Genomic DNA, 18404 nt, shown 5'->3' with positions numbered 1-18404 from the left:
TCAGTTTGTCACCAAACTGAATTCAAAATTCGAAAAGATTCATTTTAATTGTGAGTGTTTATTCAACCCCCCCTTCTAAACACTCTTGATACGTTAATCGATCCTATCACAGATATTGCGTACGTGATAGGAATGTTGGGACGATATTTAAGTAACATGGGAGTGGAACGTTGAAAAGCAGTCAAAAGAGTTTTATGGTACGTATGGAGAACAAAGATTACATGATCATATATAGGAGTTTGGATCAGCTTGAGATCATTTTATATACTGACTATGATTTGTTGTATGCCAAGATAGTATGAAATCTACATAATGAAATATCTATTTCCTTGCTGGAGGTGACATTTTTTGGAAGAGTGCTAAACAGTCTCTTATAGCCTCTTCCACCATGGCAGCTGAGTTTGTAGCGTGTTATAAAGTATCCAATCATGGAATATGGCTGTAAAATTTTGTCACGGGACTACGCATTGTGATGTCATTGAAAAGCCACTAAGAATACATTTTGACAATAAATCGACATTTATATATTCCAATAACAACAGGAGCTCAGAAAAGTCAAAACATATTGACATTAAGTTCATGGTTGTCAAAGAAAGAATTCATAGTGGATACAATCTGCATGGTTGCTGATCCGCTTACAAAGATATTACCACCCAAACAATTTCACGAGCACACTGCTCGTATGATTGTTATGTCGATGAAATTTAGTTTTAGTGAAAGTTTGTTATTTTAAATAATTTTCAGTTGTAGACATTTTTCAGTTACAATTATGTAAAGTTATTTTCTACAGAAATAAATTTCAAGTTAAGTAACACTCTGATTATGGTTTAAAGTTTGATCTCAATTAGTTAATTGAGGACCAGTTGAAAAAAAATATGTTATGATCACATTGCATGATATTTCAATGCTACACATCTACTTCATGATCCATGTCATTCAGTTATGTTGGAATATGTGATCATTGATGGGTCTAATTACATTGAGTGTAGCGAAGACTACTTTGATCATATGTTGATGTGATTGATTGACCAGATTTGTTATAGATACATTTCGGAATTACAACATCTTTAAGCTCATAAGATTATTTTCACAAACATAGTTATAAGGTTACACATATAGCCCAAGTTGAAGATTTTTGGATCAATTTTATTTATATGAGCTTATATGTGAATAATTATGCATTGTAAATTGTCTATTAAATTAAGTCTAAAATTAAAGTGATCAGTTAATGTTTTGGCTATTGGGATTTACTATCTCTATTAGGTTAAAGACATAAATGTAATTTTTATTTTTATGATGAGCTAAAACAGAAACATATGAAGATAAATTATATACATTATCTATATATAGGTCATGGTCCCTAGATCACGCGGCGTCACGTTCCCTATTCTCTTTCCATTAAAAAAATAATTCAGAAGAAAAAACTAAAGGAGTCTCTCAAGGAAAGAGCTCATAGATCTAGAATATCAACACATGTTCTAAATAATTCAGGATAATGGCTTCAGGCACGCTTCCGCTTAAGTTTCCAGTTAAAATTCTTAATGACATAGCATGATGGATTTCGTGGTTTATGCAGATTTTCCCACACAAGTGGAATCAATGTCACGTATGCTTGAATCATTGAGATTTGTTTAAAGTTTTAGAAATTATTTGTTTTTAGATCTGCTTGATTGTAAAGATTCAGTTTTAGTAAAAAGATTTTCAAGATTTAGTTTTGGTAAAGAGATTTCGGTAGAAAGTTTAAGGTTTCGATATAAAACTTTGATTTTTGTCCAGTTTTTGTTCCAAAAAAATATTTTAGAGGAAAATATAAAATTTAGGTTAAAAGTTTTCACCAAAATCGACCTAGGGCGCACCCAAGAGTGTTCAGGATAGTCGTAGGCGCGCAGGGGCACGATTTTTGGGGGCCCCACGCCCAAGACATTCTGGATAGTAGCAGGAGCGCTTGGACACTATTTCGAGAAGCCCCCACACGCATGGCGTACGGAATTTTTCCGGAAAATTTTTTTTTTTGTTACGGTTCAGGTTTATTCGTTTTATGATTAAATTTTTAATTATTCAAATAATGATAAGGCTATATATATTTTAAAATAGAATGATTGGTACAAAATGTTGCTAAAGTAGCCACTTTTATGAAAATTACTTTTTATTTTGAAATACAAAATCATTTTGGTATATGTGATCTATATCGGCCCAAAGAAATGTTAATATTTAATATAATTACATATAAACTTGTAGTGGTAAATATGAAATATTTTTTTTGGTTTTTCATGTGAATAATAAATCGACCTAAAAGAAAGTTGTTATTTGACATGATAGTTACTATCAGTGTTTGACTGTTACGTCAGGATATCACTTACAAGTTAATCTTTTGTCCAAAGATAAAACAATATTGGAGTTTTCGGTATCCTGTTTATGGGATTTACATTATTTGAATTTATTGATTGTTTCATTTGGATATTTGGTTAAGCATGTATATTTGAATTTTTTTTCTCTATTCAGATTTGACTCATGTGAATATTCATTCCAACATAAATTTTATTCATATATTAAATGGCTAGAATTTAATGATAGTTCTCGAAATCATAGATTTAGACCTTGCGATAAGGGTGACTCTCCTCCTGCCATTACTGATAAGAGTACATCTGATGAAAAAAAAGGAGTTTAAAAGGTTGGAGAGGTCTAATTGCACATGTATGATGATTATGACAAGGGACATTCTAAAAACATTCAGGGACACAATATCTAGTGATATTGCTACGACTAAGGATTTACTTCAGGATCTCTAAAAGAGGTTTGCTAAAAGTTAAAATGTCTGAAATTGGTATACTTTTGTCAAGCCTCGTTTTGATGAGATACTTGGGTAAGGGCAACATAAGGGGGTGTATTACGACAATGCCTCATCTTGCTTCAAGGTTGAAAGCACTGAAGCTTGACCACTCTTGGGACTTGCTGGTGTATCTGGTTTTGATATCTCGTCCCCCTCAATTTAAACAGTTCAAGGTGAGCTATAATTGTTAGAAAGAGATTTGGTCTTCAAATGAGCTCGTCTCGCACTGTGTTCAGGAAGAAGAAACGTTCGAGCAACAAGGATAGAAAGAATGGAATTGCTAAATCAAACTCCTCATTTAATTTGTAACCTTCACCTTTATTACCTAGCCTTTCCCCCACCCTACCTACGAAATTTTCAAAGAAAACAGCAGCTAGAAATCGTGTGTTAGCAGCAGGGAATTTAGAAAAAAAAATACAACTCCGACTCCGCCACGCCGTGTTCGTCGTATTGTTTGTTTTCTTCTTCAACCAATTTCCAGGCATGTATATATGTTTATTTCCCCTTCAATCAAGTCCTATAGATATTTTTAAACCATTATATGTTCATGATGTAAGGAACAAAACCAAAAATGACAGCAACCATGCGAAAATTCTGTACAGGCCTTCTCGGCCATTTGCTTTGTAACTCACGTTTGGGGTTGTTTTGTTGGTTACAGGAAGTTGGTTGGTTCCACACACTCAAGGCTGCATCTAGACATGATTATGAGTGTGTTAGGATGTTTTTGGTTCATTGATTCAAGCCCATGCACTCAGGTTAAAGACTTGACAGCAAACTCTCCCATAGTTGCAAGTTGAGTCCCGATTTTGTTGTCTGATTTTTCTAAGGGAATGTTCTAATCTTGGTTGGCCCAGGGCCTGTAACCATGGTTATAACTCTCTCTTAGCATGGCTAAGACGTGACCAAGATGGCCTTTCAAGACTTGGTTCACGGATACATCAAAATTTTAAAACAACAACACAAGTTCCCCTCGGTTTTCTTGTTTCGGACGTGGGTGAGTGAACCTTCGGGTTTGGGGGTTTGAGTGAATGGTGGTTGGCTTTTAACCCTTATCCATGGTTCACAAAATACCTCATCATGTCTAGATTGAGCCATGGTCGATCATATGGCCACCGGAACGATACAAGACAGCAAACGATTCAACACATCACTCTAGGCAGAATTTGGTTCTCTCGGGTGGAGCTTTGGGTTGTCATAGGTGTTTGCTTGGATTGTGGTTGGCCTAGTGCCCTTAGCCATGGTTCAAGTCACGCCTTAAGGTGTTGGTAAGAGACTCTGGTTGGTGGTTCAAGCCCAATGGCCATTTGTTTCATAAATTAAACACCACATGCACAGCTGCTGCCACTGACTTGGACAACATAATTATTTTGGTTCAGGGGTCTTGTTTGAGTCCTTGGCTGGCTTTTAGCCTGTGGCCTTGGACTCGACAGTACCCCAATGAGTTACGAAAGTTATGTTTTTTTCCGTTAGTGATTTGGACGAGTTTAGAGGTAGTACGAGAATTTACCGTGCAATGTGTCAAAGTGACTCTCGAAAGAGCGTTTCATGATTTTGGCCTCCATTCACTATTTTTCGTGTATTAAAATTCTTAGGGATTTTATTTCATTATGTTAGGTGTATTTTAATCATGGCTAAACGATGGTTCAATGTTGGTTCGGGTTGGTGCTACTACTTAAATTATAATTCATCCAAGTGTAGGTTGTCTACAAGTAATATATTTCGTAAGTACGAGATCGATCCACAGAGAGGTTATTTTAAGTTTAAATTTATTAATTTATAGATTAGCAAATGCAAGAACGAAGTTTACAAATTAAAATTTTTTTTTTGTCAAGGCTCGAGGATTTATTCTTGGTTTATGCAATATTATTTAACTAAAAGTAAAACAAAGGAAACCACCATAAATAATGGTTCCAAGAAAATTAAATATTTAAACACACACCTAATACAATATAGTTCCCACTAAAAAATACCGAATTCACCGATATTTTATATATGGTACCTATGATTATATATATAACTATATAAATATATAACTGCATAAAGTAAATGTTAAATTAAATCATTATATTTCATTTAGAACAACAGATTGAGCCACGCTATTGCCTAAATGAAATATATGATTTAATAAGTTAGTTGCTGAAAAGTATAAGTTCNATGAAATATATGATTTAATAAGTTAGTTGCAGGAAAGTAAAAGTTAGTTGCGAAAAAGTAAATGTTAGATGCGGAAAGTAAAAGTTAGTTGCGATAAAATAAATGTTAGATTGTTAGATATTAGTATTAAATCATAATATTTCATTTAGAACAACCGGCAGAGCCACGCTATCGTCTAAATGAAATATATGATATAATTATATAAATATATATATATATATATGTATAATATAACAATAATAATTGATGAAATATTTATTGTATCAAAATTAAACAACAAATCAAGATAACCACTTCAATGGTATCAAGAATTTGATGTAAATTGATAACAACAAATAATTCATTTTTATACCTACAATAAAAAGAAATTAGCAAAATGAAAAGACCTCTATTTTATACTTACAATGAGATAGAATGATTTTCAAGCTAGCACAAGACCTCTATTTATAGGCCAAATGAGAGAGGGTCAAAAATTTTGTTAATGCCATGTAGTTGTAATAGTAGTCTTTGTCTCTTCCAACTTCAATTACATATCCCTTCTTTCAATGCTTTGTTTCATGACATTAATCACCGAATTTGACTCTGCTCAAAACAGCAAACATGTGGGGAATTGTCTGTAGATGAATTTGGACACTTGANATATATATATATATATATATATATTTTTTTTGATTTAATATAATAATATATAATTAGATGTGCTTTTATTATTATTTTCACATAATATATAAAGTAACAATATATATTTTTTTAATTTCTAAATTTTTTTATGATAATATAATCAAAAAGATAATTCACACCACCCACCATAACATGTATAATATATAGAATTTTTTTGTAAAAGCCTCAACTCCATATTCTTTCAAGTCAAAATATTTAATGGATAGCTGATTTATACTCATGGAGTTGGAATGAATATTAACTCTCATTGAAAAAAGCTAATTATTAAAGCAGACAATTAAATAAACTAATATTGAAAACAAAATAAGAAAATTTACAAAGAATAAAATCTCCTTTTTTTTCCTTTTTTTTCTCTTTTTTTTCTTTTTTTCTTTTTCTTTTTTTTTATTAACGTGACTGCAAAGTTTTACAATGACATATTTATAGTACATCAATCAAATCTAGAAGAAAAAAAATAACAATGAACAAAGAACTTTGCAGTCCATTATTTATCTTCTATTTTTTTTTATAATTAATATTTTTTTTATAGGGGAGTTATATTCTTGTAATTAACTATTTATCCCCTTCACTTGTAGCAGAAACTAACATCCTTCGCGAAGCTAATGAAATAAATCCCTGTTCCACAACATCATCAAGAAACGATAGCAGTTTATCATAATAATTGTTAACATTTAACAAACCAATTGGCTTATTGTGGATATTTAATTGTGCCCAACAAACAGTATGAAATATTTCTTCCAAAGTACCGAAACCTCTTGGCAAAGCAATGAAAGCATCTGAATGTTCAATCACTTGAGAAATTCGTTCATACACGTTGTCCACTTTCATTTCTTCTCCTATTGTTGGTCCAGTAAAACTGGCTAAGGTAATCGGAATAATGCCTAAGACTTCACTTCCACCTGCATGCGCAGCTTTTTCAACTTTTCCCATGAGACCAACTTCACCACCACCATATACCAAATGAATCTTCTTTTTAGCAAGTGTTATTCCAAGCTTTTCTGCTACCTCTTCATAAATTGAATCTTTTCCTGCACAAGATCCACAAAATACACAAACATTTTTTATTTTAACGTCGACATGTTGAGAAATATGTTTTCTGCAATTGTTAAATCACAGCATATGAATTTATAAGCGTAACATGCCAAAAGTCAATATTTGAACAGAAAACTATTATTATTAAAAGAAAATAAAAATGACATAAATTAAAACACATATATACAGCGTAGTTGTGATTGTGGCTCACATTTTCCTCTGATTTTACGTTCAGTAACGGCTTCAACGCCTTCTATGAGTCGAGGATATGCTTCCCATCTAATTTTCTTATAAATTGGCAAACATGGTCTTTTAACGTCAGATTCCCGAGACGAAATTGTATATATATATTTACTTATCTAAACAGATATGCGTTACTACAGTAGGATCTTTATAAGGCTGATTCCACTGTCCATATTGATATTCCTCATGTTGAAATTGCCACCACAGTTTAAGAAGTTCATTTTGCACGTACCCACTAGAATGCGTATCAAGAACCTGTAGAAAATTATCCAAAGGCTCTTTACTCAAACCATTCTTAATGATAAAAATTTTATCTTCTCTATTCATTGATGTTATTCCAACATTTTTGCATTTACCTTTACAAGTCCACCTTGCACACTTATGACATCCACCTATACGTTTAGCTCTTCACTTTTTGGCATATGTGCTTTTACCGAATCCTGGAATATGTCTTATTATTATTTCACTTGCTTCCCCAACCAATCGAACTTTTGCTTCAATTATCAAACGGATATCATTCGTTATGCCATATGACATCATCAACCTTAGTCGCTCACATCTAGCTTTATAAATTTTTTTCAACGCATTATCAGGTAAACAAGCAAAATATTTACGAAGATTCACAGTATAAGCATCTATATTATTATTATTATTATTATTATTTTATATTTCAACTATTTTGGGAAAACTAAAAAAACCGAATTAGATAGTCACGGAGTACCGTTATCCGCCACTTAACCTGGAAATGAACTAGAATTTGCAAAAACAAAATGAAAATATCAACCAACTATTGTGGATCATATAAAGGCATAAAATCATCATTAAGAATTTCATTTTCTATAAAAGGCTTAAGCCTTTGCCCATTGACTTTAAACACGTCATTATTTTTAGGATTTTCAATATCAACAGCACCATGAGGATAAACAAATTTAACTATAAATGGTCATGACCATCTCGATCTTAGTTTTCCTGGAAATAAATGCAAACGAGAATTATAAAGTAAAACTTTTTGTCCAATTTCAAATGACTTTCTCATAATAATTTTATCATGAAAGGCTTTAGTTTTATCTTTATAAATCTTTGAATTTTCATATGCATCATTTCTTAATTCTTCAAGTTCATTTAATTGCAATTTTATTAATTTAGATGCATCATCTAAATTAATATTAAATGCTTTAATTTCCCAATAAGCTTTATGTTCAAGTTCAACCGATAAATGACAATGCTTACAAAAAACTAACCTATATGGTGACATTCCTAATGATGTCTTAAATGCAGCTCTATATGCCCATAATGCATCAGTTAATCTTAAAGACCAATCTTTTCGATTTGGATTAACTGTTTTTTCTAAAATTTGTTTTATTTCTCTATTTGCAAGTTCAACTTGACCATTACTTTGAGGATGATATGGGGTAGAAACTTTATGTGTAATGCCATATTTTCTTAACAAAGAAGAAAATGATTTATTTATAAAATGACTTCCCCCATCACTAATTATTGCTCTAGGTATTCCAAATCGACTAAAAATATTTTCTTTTAAAAATTTTATAACAACTTTATGATCATTAGTTCTACATGCAATTGCTTCAATCCATTTTGAAACATAATCAACAGCGACTAAAATGTACGTATATCCAAAAGATAATGGAAATGGACCCATAAAATCTATCCCCCAACTATCGAATATTTCAATAATTATGATTGGATTTAAAGGCATCATGTTTCGTTTTGAAATTGATCCCATCTTCTGACAGTTTTCACAAGATTTGCAAAATAAATGCGTATCTTTGAATAAAGAGGGCCAATAAAATCCACATTGTAAGATTTTTGCAGCTGTTTTATTGGATGAAAAATGACCTCCACATGCTTCAGAATGACAAAATTTAATAACATTACTTACTTCATTGTCGGGTATGCATCGTCGAAAAATTTGGTCAGGACAATACTTAAACAAGTAAGGATCATCCCAATAAAATTTTTTAACTTCTATCAAGAATTTATTCTTATCCTGTGAATTCCAATGAGAAGGCATTTTATTTGTCACAATAAAATTTACAATGTTAGCAAACCAGGGCATAATAGTAGCATAAAACAACTGATCATCTGGAAAATTTTCATTTATTGGTATTTCATTATGAGATGATTCAGTCATTATTCTAGATAAATGATCGGCTACGACATTTTCTTTTCCTTTTTTATCTTTAATTATAATATCAAATTCTTGTAACAATAAAATCCACCGTATTAATCTTGGCTTAGCATCTTGTTTATTTGATAAATATTTTACGGCAGAATGATCAGTGTACACAATAGTAGTAGAACCAATTAAATAAGATCGAAACTTATCTAATGCAAATACTACTGAAAGTAATTCTTTTTCAGTAGTTGAATAATTTATTTGGGCACTATTTAAGGTTCTACTAGCATAATAGATTGCATACGGTTTTCCTTCTTTTCTCTGTCCTAACACAGCTCCTATAGCATAATCACTTGCATCACACATTAATTCAAATGGTAAAGACCAATCTGGAGGTTGTAAAATAGGTGATGTAATTAAAAGATTAATTATTTTTTTAAAAGCATTTTCACATTTCTGAGTCCATTCAAATTGTGTATCTTTTGTTAAAAGATTCGAAATTGGTTTAGATATTATGCTGAAATTTTTTATAAACCTTCTATAAAAACCTGCATGACCCAAGAATGATCGAACTTCTTTGACCGTTTTTGGTGATGTTAAATTAGCAATAACATCAACTTTGGCTTTATCAACTTCAATTCCTTTTTCAGATATCACATGACCTAACACAATCCCAGATTTAACCATATAATGACATTTTTCCCAATTTAAAACAAGATTTTTTTCTTCACATCGTTTTAATACTTCTTCTAGGTTTTTAAGACAATTTTCAAATGAGTTTCCAAAAACAGTTATATCATCCATAAAAACTTCTACAAATTCTTCAATCATATCACTGAAAATACTTAACATGCATCTTTGAAAAGTAGCCGGAGCATTACATAAACCAAATGGCATTCTTTTAAATGCAAAAGTTCCGAAAGGACAAGTGAAAGTAGTTTTTTCTTGATCTTCTAATGATATAGGTATTTGATAATACCCCGAATACCCATCAAGAAAACAGTAATAAGAATTTCCTGCTACTTTTTCTAGAATTTGATCTAAAAATGGTAGTGGGAAATGATCTTTTCTAGTTGCATCATTTAATTTTCTATAATCAATACACATACGCCAACTAGATGGAATCCTAGCTTGTAATAACTCTCCCTTTTCATTTTTTATAACAGTGATGCCTGACTTTTTAGGTACTACTTGTGTTGGACTTACCCATTTACTATCTGAGATTGGATAGATAATTCCAGCGTCTAATAGTTTTAATACTTCATTCTTAACAACTTCTTTCATATGTGGATTTAACCTTCTTTGTGGTTGTTGATATGTTTTAGCATTTTCTTCCAAATGAATTTTATGTGTGCAAATTAAAGGATTTATACCTTTTATATCTTTCAAAGTCCATCCAATTGCATTTTTATATTTCTTAAGTAATTTAATTAAATCTTCTTCTTGATTTGGTAGAAGAGTGGAAGAAATTACAACAGGAAATGTTTTATTTTCACCAAGAAATACATATTTCAATTCGAATGGTAAAACTTTTAATTCAAGTTTTGTATTATCATCTTTTTTAAAATTATTTTCAGACTCAAAACTTTCTATTGAAAAAACTTCAGATTGTTGATTTAAGTTTTCTTCTTGTATATTTTCTTCCATAATTGTTTCAATTTCATTATCATATTCATTTTCATTAATACTTGGTTGTTTACATAAATTGAACACATTAAGTTCTAGAGTCATATTTCCAAAAGACAATTTCATTATTCCATTTCGACAATTAATTAAAGCATTTGAAGTTGCTAGAAATGGTCGTCCCAATATTACTGGAATTTCATTATGTACTTCTATTGGTTGTGTATCCAAAACAATAAAATCTACAGGATATATGAATTTATCAACTTGAACCAACACATCTTCTACAATACCTCTAGGTATTTTGATTGACCTATCCGCCAGTAAGAGAGTAACAGAAGTGGGTTTTAATTCTCCTAAATTAAGTTTTTCATAAACTGAATAAGGAAGTAAATTCACACTTGCTCCCAAATCTAACAAAGCTTTTTTAATTTTATTTTCTCCAATAATACATGAAATTGTTGGACAACCAGGATCTTTATATTTTAAACTAGAATTATTTTGAAGAATAGAACTTACTTGTTCAGCCAAGAATGCTTTCTTCTTCACATGCAATTTTCTCTTCACAGTACATAAGTCTTTTAAAAATTTTGCATATGAAGGTACTTGTTTAATAGCATCTAATAATGGAATATTTATCTTTACTTGTTTAAAAACTTCATAGATATCAGAATCATTTTTTTGTTTTTTATGATTTGTTAATGCATGAGGAAATGGTGGAGGTTTATTTGATTCATTTACTATTTCAGATGATTTATCATTCAACATATTATTTTTAGAATTTAAGGTATCATCATTCTCAAAAGTATCAGGATTATCATCCTTACTCTTTGATTTTAAATGATCCTTGTTTTCATTACTATATGGATCATTAACTATTTTACCACTTCTAAGGGTAATAACAGATTTTATTTGATCAATTTTTTCATTTTTTAATTCTTGATTTTGATTTTTAGGATTAGGTTGAGGTTGAGATGGAAATTTTCCTTTTTCATGAATATTAAGTGCAGATGCAAATTTTGCAAGAGTTTCTTTCAAATCAGTCATAGATTGACTGTTTTGAATATTGATAGATTCTTGCTTTTGGATAAATGCATGAATTACATCTTCAAAGTTTTTTCTTGGAGGTGTAACATAAGGAATATAACCTTGATGATTTTGGTTATTTTGAAAATATTGTTGTGAGGGTTGTGCATTATTATCATTCCTCCAACTAAAATTAGGATGATTTTTCCATCCAGGATTATATGATGTTGAAAAAGGATCTAGTATTGGTTTTTTATAATTGTTAACATAATTTGCTTGTTCATGGAGACATTCTTTAAATGAAGGTAATGTTGGACAATCTTTTGTAGCATGATCATGTGTATCACATATATGACAAACAATTTCTTGAATACTTTTTAATTGACCACTCTTTTTCATTTCTAATGACTCAATTTTTCTTGCTAAAGATGCAAGTTTAGCTTGAATATCTATATCATCTTTAAGATTATAGATACCACCCCCATTTGTTGAATTATTGATTTTAGTTGTTGGTGGTTCTATTGTGCCTATATTATCCCAATTTTGAGCATTTTCTGCTAATGAATCCAAATACTCCATAGCTTCATTTGGGTTTTTATCTTCAAAAGTTCCATTACACATGAATTCTATCATTTGCCTATCTTTAGGTATTAGACCTTCATAAAAGTGAGAAACTATTCTCCATGTTTCAAAACCATGATGTGGGCATGTATTAAGTAATTCTTTATATCTATCCCAACATTGATAAAATGTTTCTCCTTGTTTTTGAGAAAAAGTAGTAATTTGTCTTTTAAAAGAGTTTGTTCTATGGGAAGGAAAAAACTTTTTGAGAAATTGTTGTTGCATTTCTTCCCATGATCTTATTGAACTTGATCTCAAATTTTGTAGCCATGTTTTAGCTTTATCTTTTAAAGAAAAAGGGAAAAGCTTTAATCGAACTATATCCATGCTACAATTTTGATCATTATAAGTGTTACAAACTTCCTCAAATTCTCTTAGATGTAAATATGGATTTTCAGAATCTAAGCCATGAAAATTTGGTAAAAGTTGAATAATTTGAGGTTTAAAGTTGAAATTAGATGCATCAGGAGGAAAAACTAAACAAGATGGGGCACTAGTTCTAATAGGGTTCATATGGTGCCTAAGTGTTCTTAATTGATCATGTTCTTGATTATTATTATTATTGTTGTTATTATTGTTATCATTATCTTGATTATTTGAATTATCATCCATGTTTAAATTATTTTCAGATACTCGAATAAGTCTACCACTTTTTTTTCGACTCCAAATACTCATACAAAAAAAAAACACAATACTTATAAATAAAACATAATTAACAAATATAAACTTAATTTATACCTCCCCGGCAACGGCGCCAAAAACTTGCTACTACTTAAATTATAATTCACCCAAGTGTAGGTTGTCTGCAAGTAATATATTTCGTAAGTACGAGATCGATCCACAGAGAGGTTATTTTAAGTTTAAATTTATTAATTTATAGATTACCAAATGCAAGAACGAAGTTTACAAATTATAAATTTTGTCAAGGCTCGAGGATTTATTCTTGGTTTATGCAATATTGTTTAACTAAAAGTAAAACAAAGGAAACCACCATAAATAATGGTTCCAAGAAAATTAAATATTTAAACACACACCTAATATAATATAGTTCCCACTATAGAAAATACCGAATTCACCGATATTTTATATATGGTACCTATGATTATATATATAACTATATAAATATATAACTGCATAAAATAAATGTTAAATTAAATCATTATATTTCATTTAGAACAACCGGCAGAGCCACGCTATTGCCTAAATGAAATATATGATTTAATAAGTTAGTTGCGGGAAAGTAAAAGTTAGTTGCGATAAAGTAAATGTTAGATGCGGAAAGTAAAAGTTAGTTGCGATAAAGTAAATGTTAGATGGGATAAAGTAAATGTTAGATGCGGAAAGTAAAAGTTAGATTGTTAGATATCATAATATTTCATTTAGAACAACCGGCAGAGCCACGCTATCGTCTAAATGAAATATATATAACAACAATAATAATTGATGAAATATTTATTGTATCAAAATTTAACAACAAATCAAGATAACCACTTCAATGGTATCAAGAATTTGATGTAAATTGATAACAACAAATAATTCATTGTTATACCTACAATAAAAAGAAATTAGCAAAATGAAAAGAAATAAAGAAAGAATATACAAAATATAAACAATCTTACTTCACCAAGAATTCATCCTCTTCACCTTGACATAATAGATTTAGCTTTCCATAAACTTACTTTTGATCAACACTAAAAACATCACTCATAATTTGGAAAATGAAAAATATATTGGAACTTAGAACTCTTATACACACTCACACTATATTTTACAATGAGATAGAATGATTTTCAAGCTATCACAAGGATTCTATTTATAGGCCAAATGAGAGAAAGGGTCAAAAATTTTATTAATGTCATGTAGTTGTAATAGTAGTCTTTGTCTCTTCCAACTTCAATTCCATGTCCCTTCTTTCAATGCTTTGTTCCATTACTTTAATCACCGAATTTGACTCTGCTCAAAACAACAAACATGTGGGGAATTGTCTGTAGATGAATATGGCTACCTGGTTCACCTCATTTGGTTAAATATTGAAATAGTTATGATTTTTTTACTATATGCTGGTCATGGTGAAAGTAAATTTGTCCTCCTTTTGATATTTTCACAATTTGATCATCTTAACCAACTTTTTAGGCAATCATGTCTTCTGCGAAGTTGTAGATAATTTCTCAAGGATTCCAAAAATGTTTGAATCACCTACATTTGAATTTTCTAGCCTGAGTTATCATTATTTTACCAACATATAGAAATCCTGAAAATAAAACATATTTAGTAAGAGATTTAAATATAAACACACAATACTAAAATAAGATAATTTTATAATTTTAATGAAACTTAAATTTTAAAAAATAGGTTTTAACATATAATAAATTATTAATTTTAAGGTTCATCAGTTCGTACGAAGCCATGGTTGGAAACTATGTTCTTGGTCTCGTTGGTCTCGTTTTTGGTTCGGATATGAAGCTTTTGTCAAGTTGAGATTATTTGCATGTGTCTCATGTTAGGATTAGATTGCAGCAAGCCTGGAAACGATCCAACTTATTCGGTGAAAATAGGGTTATAATTATATTACGTCCATAAAATATAAAATGTTTATTTTGAGATATATGCGATATGTCTTGTGGCCACCTCACGCTTATGGGATCTCTCCACCCGATGACTTACGACCGATTTACGTTTATGTATGGGTACGGACACCCAGTCCAAGGGATGTGGTGATCTCTACCTCCCAGTATACTGTAGTTTAGTCTGATAAGACGTTCATGTTATGTTACGGGCCACTTGCGTTGAAACTTTATCTCTACTAGATAAATCTCGATAGGGTATTTTTATGACAGGTCTCTATCGAGCAAATCTTTTACGTACGATTTTCAGATATGCACGTATTCATATTTACTCATGACACGATTTTCACCTTACGCTTTACGATACGATATTTTTACGTTGCATGCGATTTTATGATATATTTACTTGTTATTCACGATATATGCATGTTGGGTCTTTAGACCCACTAGACTTGATTGTTGTAGGTACTGATGAGGTCGAGACTGAGGGCGGAGACCAGTGAGCAAGCTTGGGTCAGCAGTAGTAGCAACCCGAGGACCTCATATTTCAGTTTATTCACCTTTTTATGTTCAAATTCAAATTTTATGTGTTGAATTATTTTTAAGTTGTTGTTTTGAAAAACAATATTTACTTCCGCTGTTATTTTAAAATTAAGTCTATTCATAAATTTATTTTATGAATGAGGCAAGTTATTCATGTAAAGGATAAAAAAGTTTTAATAACTCCGCGAAAAATATGAATACGAATTACGGGCCTTTACAGTTGGTATCAAAGCCTATGTTCTTGTAAAGAGTTGTACTACTACTGATCTCGAGAAGCTCATGAAGTCACGTCTTCGGTCTGTAAGTTTTACGTTTACGCATTTCGTTTAAAGCATGAAATATTTTAACATGTTTCATGCAACGTTTTATGTCAAGATTATGATTATGCAGCATTTTTTTAAATTTAACAAAATAATAGAATTATGCATGTTGGTTACGTATGAGTTTTACATGGAACAGCATGCTTCCTAGACGCATTCATGATCGCATGAGAGATGATGAGCATCGTCATGAGGACGGTGAGGATCATAGGCAAGAGAGAGATTTACCACCACCCCTTCCACCTGACATGAACGCCCAGATGTTAGCCGGAATGACTCAGTTCTTCGCACAGTTTGCGGGGAACAATGCCGGGGTAGCCAGGCAGACAGGGCCTGAGGCTACCTATGAGCGGTTCATGAAGATGAGACCGAAGGAGTTCTCAGGGACGACAGAGCCTTTGGTTGCCGAGGGCTGGATTAAATCCCTTGAGGTTATCTTCGTATTCATGGAGCTTGGGGATGAGGATATAGGGTTCGTTGTGCAACCTATCTGTTTGGAGGAGACGCTCGTCTATGGTAGGAAGGAGCATCTGTAGCCTTGGATTTGGCTAATCTAAGCTAGACACGCTTTACAGAGGTATTCTACTCTAAATATTTTACTGACGAGGTGCGTTCCAGATTGACCAGGAAATTTATGATCCTGAGGCAGGGAGACATGACTGTTACAGAGTTTATCCATAAGTTTGAGAGGGGTTACCATTTTGTACCCCTGATTGCAAATGATGCTAGAGCCAAGTTGAGGCATTTTCTGGATGGTCTACGGCCGATCTTGCGCCGTGATGTTAGGGTGGCTGGCCCTACTACCTATGATGTCGTTGTCTCCAGAGCTCTAGCTGCAGAGCAGGATCAGAATGATATTGAGAGCGATCGCCACGGTAAGAGACCATTTCAGGCGCCGCACCCCCTCCTCAGCAGCAGCATTAGAGTAAGAAGCCTTTCCACGGCCCATCCAAGAACAGAGGACAACAGCAACAGGGACGTGTAGTCCCGAGGGCCTCGGAGTATTTAGTCTGTGCCAAGTGCACACGCTGCCATACTGGAGTTTGTAGGTATGGTTCGGAGAAGTTCTACAAGTGTGGTTTCCCTGACCAGTTATTGAAGGATTGCCCTCAGAAGAATCTGCCTACCCAAGGCAGACTTTTTTCTCTCCATGCAGCGGAGACAAACCCGGAGACGATGCTCTTGACAGGTATCTTAAAGCTTTAAGTTTGTATTTGAGATTTAATGTTTTGAGACTTTGGGTCAAAATTTTGAACTTTGAAGTTGGGATAGAATTGCATGTTCTAGTCAGTGTTATTTTCGAGAAATTAGGTTAGAAAAACTTTGACCTTTGCATGTCTATAACTTCAATTCTTGAAAATTTTCTTGTTTAGCATGATGTTCCAACCTTCCAGGGAGAATTTTTATAGTTGGTTCAGTTACAAATGCCTTGATAGATTCAGGGGCTACTCATTCGTTCATTTCGGAGACCTTTGTAAATTTCCTCAAGGTCAGGACCATTGGGCTAGACATAACGTATTCGGTAGTACTGCCTTCTGGAGAGGAGCTGACAGCTACTAATGTGGTCCGAGAAATAGATCTCAAACTTCATGGAAATCTTGTTCATGCGGATCTTATCGTATTGCCAATGCCAGAATTTGATATCATCCTGGGTATGGACTGTCTATTAAGGAACAGAGTTTTGATTGACTTCCAGCAGAGATCTGTTCTAGTCCGACCGCTTGGGAGAGAGCAGTTCTTATTCGAACCATACAGGTACTTCCTTTACCGCGTATAATACCTTGTGTCCAGGCTAGGAAGCTCAAGCGTAGAGGGTGTCGAGCGTTTTTAGCGACTTTTGTATCTGTTCCCGAGACACCCAGTCAGTCAGCCTCCGATGTCCCAATTGTCAGACACTTTCTAGACGTTTTTCCTGATGACGTCTCTGGGATGCCACCTGTGCGAGAGGTGGAGTTTTCTATTGAGCTTATGCCAGGTACCGCAATGATCTCAAAAGCACCGTACCGATTAGCACCGACAGAGATGGCAGAACTCAAGAAGCAAATTCAAGAACTTCTTGACAAGGAATTCATTCGTCCGAGTTTTTTGCCATGGGGCGCGCCAGTCTTATTTGTGAAGAAAAAGGATGGTTCGATGAGGCTCTGTATTTATAACCGGGAATTGAACAGAGTTACAGTGAAGAAAAAATACCCACTTCCGAGGATCGAAGATTTATTTGATTAGTTGCAGGGAGCTTCAGTATTCTCAAATATTGATCTGCGTTCTGGTTATCACCAGTTGAGGGTGAAAAATGCCGGTATTCTCAAGACTGCTTTTAGGACTCGTTATGGCCACTTCGAGTTCCTTGTGATGCCGTTCGGTTTGACGAATTGGCCAGCGATCTTCATGGATCTCATGAATCGCGTATTTCAGCCGTATCTTGATCAGTTCGTGATAGTATTCATGTAACGACCCGAAAATCAGACTACGTATAAGCCATGCATAATTATTACTATTTAAATTTAAAAATGATTTATATATATATATATATATATATATATGAAGGGTCTAATTCATTTTGATATTTGACAAGTCATAACTATTTATTTTAAATGCAAAAGTTTAGTTTTATCTTTTCAGTTAAATACGCG

General features: G+C 32.5%; 1 protein-coding gene and 1 non-coding gene across 2 annotated transcripts in view; one reads left to right on the top strand and one right to left on the bottom strand.

The window, feature by feature from the left end:
- Window positions 1–3036: 3036 nt before the first annotated feature.
- The window catches only part of LOC140988402 (uncharacterized), a 22991-nt gene continuing 7623 nt past the window's right edge, over window positions 3037–18404 (bottom strand). The window contains exons 2-6 of the mRNA XM_073457420.1: window positions 10280–10408; window positions 9362–9556; window positions 8804–9160; window positions 8330–8557; window positions 3037–3176 (exon numbers count right to left, since the gene is read on the bottom strand). Coding sequence (XP_073313521.1) covers window positions 3037–3176; window positions 8330–8557; window positions 8804–9160; window positions 9362–9556; window positions 10280–10408 — 1049 coding nt within the window. The remainder of the gene's footprint in view (window positions 3177–8329; window positions 8558–8803; window positions 9161–9361; window positions 9557–10279; window positions 10409–18404) is intronic.
- LOC140989082 (small nucleolar RNA R71) lies at window positions 12418–12528 on the top strand. Its single transcript, XR_012177428.1, has one exon. It is a non-coding gene; the product is annotated as a small nucleolar RNA R71 (small nucleolar RNA).

Source organism: Primulina huaijiensis, chromosome 11 (genome assembly GCF_012295235.1).
Source record: "Primulina huaijiensis isolate GDHJ02 chromosome 11, ASM1229523v2, whole genome shotgun sequence".
Lineage (NCBI taxonomy): Eukaryota > Viridiplantae > Streptophyta > Magnoliopsida > Lamiales > Gesneriaceae > Primulina > Primulina huaijiensis.
This window is presented reverse-complemented; position numbering and strand designations above follow the sequence as displayed.